Source organism: Mandrillus leucophaeus, unplaced genomic scaffold, assembly GCF_000951045.1.
Source record: "Mandrillus leucophaeus isolate KB7577 unplaced genomic scaffold, Mleu.le_1.0 Scaffold58, whole genome shotgun sequence".
Classification (NCBI taxonomy): Eukaryota; Metazoa; Chordata; class Mammalia; order Primates; family Cercopithecidae; genus Mandrillus; species Mandrillus leucophaeus.
The window spans coordinates 369003-371945 of NW_012106252.1; the positions used below are offsets into that span (position 1 = coordinate 369003).

Consider the following 2943-nt stretch of genomic DNA (forward strand, 5'->3'; position numbering starts at 1 on the left):
GAACTCCTGACCTCAAGTGATCCACCCGTCTTGGCCTCCCACAGGGCTGGGATTATAGGTGTGAGCCACCGTACCCGGCCCCAAGAAGCCACTCCTAACCCATTCACCTCACTTCTGAAAAAGATCAGAAATAAAGAGATTTTTTGCCCTGGTTTGGGAGAATTCTTTTTTCCTCCACCTTTTTGCATATGGGCAGAAGGAACATTTCTGTTCCTTCCAGGCAAAACAGCTAGGACATACATGTTCCTCAGAATGGGATCTATGCCAAATATAAAAGATGCTAGAGCTAGAAGTAACTATGATCACTAAAGAATCGTTCATAGTGTGGTGAGAGAGAAACTAGCCCCCAAACTAACAGCCTTCAGTGTCCCCCTTGGCTGCTCACAGGTATCAGAGAGAATACAGCGAATTTAAACGGCAACAGCTGGAGCTGGATGATGAGCTGAAGAGTGTGGAAAACCAGATGCGTTATGCACAGATTCAGCTGGATAAGCTGAAGAAAACCAATGTCTTTAATGCAACCTTCCACATCTGGTAATGAGAGCTGGGGGATGAGGAGCACCACACATACCTGGACCTTAGCTGTTGACCACTAAGCCTGGGTGCCCACTTCCCACAAAAGAGGGACTGTAGTTGATCTTCACTCAGCTAGGTTTCTTTCATTCGTAGTGATGGGATAGGCACAGTAGGGATTGGAATGCTAGAGCTTGGTGACATCCACCCTTCTAAAGAAAGGAAAAGGCCTGAGCTCTTCAGCCACTTAAAAACCTGGTAAGCTGCCTGGTGCTGATTTCTTATCCCCAGGGTGTTTGATGTTTCATCAATTTAATAACTGTTGAGCATCTACTCTGCAATAGGCACTGTGCTGAGTGCTAAGAAGGCAACAGCAAAACAGTGTGCAGTCAACCTTCTAGTTGCATATCATCTGGTGGAAGGGATGGATAAATAACAAGCAGTTGTAATGCAGTGTGATGATGGTAAACCCAGAGTGCTGTGGGGAACACATAAGGGCACTTGATCCAGTTTGGGGAGGCCACATGGAGAGTTTCCCCATAGGAGACTTATGTTTAAACTGAGAGGTAAAGTAGAAGTCTACAGAGAGGGCATTGTTCCTAGCAGAGAGAACATCATGTGCAAAGCAATGGGAAAGAGGGAGTGGTGAATTCAGAGAACAGAAAGGAGCTTATTGTGACTGAAGATTGAGTGTAAAGGGGAGAGTGACCGGATATGAAACTGGAGAATTACCAGTTCCTGAAGGATCTCGTAGGCCTCATTAAGAGGTTTGGACTTGATCCAAAAGGCAGAGAAGACACTGAAGCATTTTGGCTAGGGAAGTGACATAATTACACTCGTATTTGTGAACGATGGCTTTACCTGCACCATGGGGAATGACTTGGGGTAAAGGGGTGGAATCGTTGGAAAGGATACTTGTCAGTAGGAATCTAAAGGAAAAGAGTAGTAGCATTGAATTTGGAGAAAAGTGGACAGACCTAAGAGATTTGGCAGGTAGAATCAGGAGAGGTCGGCAGTTCTGTGGGGAAGGAGCTGAGGGAGCATTCAGAGGTACCACCCAGGTTTCTGCTTTGGCATCTGAGCAACAGGGAAAAAGTTGATGACTCAAGTTTTGGACATGTACTTAAAGTGCCAAGTACAGCTTGCATATATGGACTTGAAGATAGATTGAAGCTAGGTTTGGGGTGAGAGTGGGAAATCTCAAAAGTTTTAAGTAATCCCTGTATTTCCCCCAACCTTTCTGCCTTCCTCTGTAGGCACAGTGGACAGTTTGGCACAATCAATAACTTCAGGCTGGGTCGCCTGCCCAGTGTTCCCGTAGAATGGAATGAGATTAATGCTGCTTGGGGCCAGACTGTGTTGCTGCTCCATGCTCTGGCCAATAAGATGGGTCTGAAATTTCAGAGGTAGGAAGTGTAGCCCTTTCTTGGGGAGTGGTGTGTCTTTGATATAATTTGTATCTCTAACCTGGTACTGCTCTCCGCCATGTCAGGAGCCCTTGCTGCCCACAGACTGGGAGTTTTCTGTGGCTGGAAAGCCGTCAGTGCCTTGTTTTCCCCTCATCACAGGGCTCTCTCCACTGATCACAGTCACTGAGTGCATGACCATAGCGTAGTTCCCAGCCTACAGTCCCCAGAGCCTTAGCGTTCCTCAGGATATTTTCAGTTTGTGTTTCTTAAATTTAAACTACAACGTAACATTTGTTCATAGAAGGCCCCCTGGCAATTATATAATAAATGTAGTTTGTTTATTAAACAAAATATTTTAAACGTGGATCCAGTGGGGAGGTGGGAGAGGCAGTTGAGCATAATAAAAGAAGCCCTTGGCTAGAATGAAGAGTGAAATCATTGGGTTATAACTTCCCAATAATCACTTTAGGAGGAGTCCTGTATCCATCTCTGTTTGTATCTCTGTTTTAGATATCGACTTGTTCCTTACGGAAACCATTCATATCTGGAGTCTCTGACAGACAAATCTAAGGTACTCTGTGAAGCTCCATTTTCACTGAAATACAGAGTTCTTATATCTCTTAACAAAATGGACGGTTTGCTTTGATATTGGCATTCAATTTATTTTTTAGACCTAGATATCATTGAAGAGCCAGTGTATTGTTCAATATCTTGTCTAGTTCAGGTTTAGTTTTGGGGGGCTTGTAGATGAAAATTAGGTTTTGACAGTCTGTTGAGAAGGGATATGGGCAGGTCAGAGGAGGATGTGTGCACTAGGATAGGAAAAGAATCACCATGACATAGATGTTTATAGCTTGGATATCACCAGAAGTGTTTTAGATTTTAGATTTTTTTTCAGATTTTGGGATATTTGCATATAGATACTAAGATATCTTGGGAATGGGACCCAAGTCTAAACACAAAATTCATTTATGTTTCTTTTTTTGAGACGTAGTCTTGCTCTGTTGCCCAGGCTGGAGTG

At 43.9% G+C, this 2943-nt stretch overlaps 1 protein-coding gene across 2 annotated transcripts in view; it reads left to right on the forward strand.

Moving 5' to 3' along the window:
• Window positions 1–2943, forward strand: part of BECN1 (beclin 1, autophagy related) — a 22075-nt gene that overhangs the window by 16119 nt on the left and 3013 nt on the right. For both annotated transcript variants that reach the window (XM_011998767.1, XM_011998768.1), the window contains 3 exons: window positions 388–534; window positions 1770–1919; window positions 2433–2493. In XM_011998767.1, the coding sequence (XP_011854157.1) occupies window positions 388–534; window positions 1770–1919; window positions 2433–2493 (358 nt within the window). The remainder of the gene's footprint in view (window positions 1–387; window positions 535–1769; window positions 1920–2432; window positions 2494–2943) is intronic.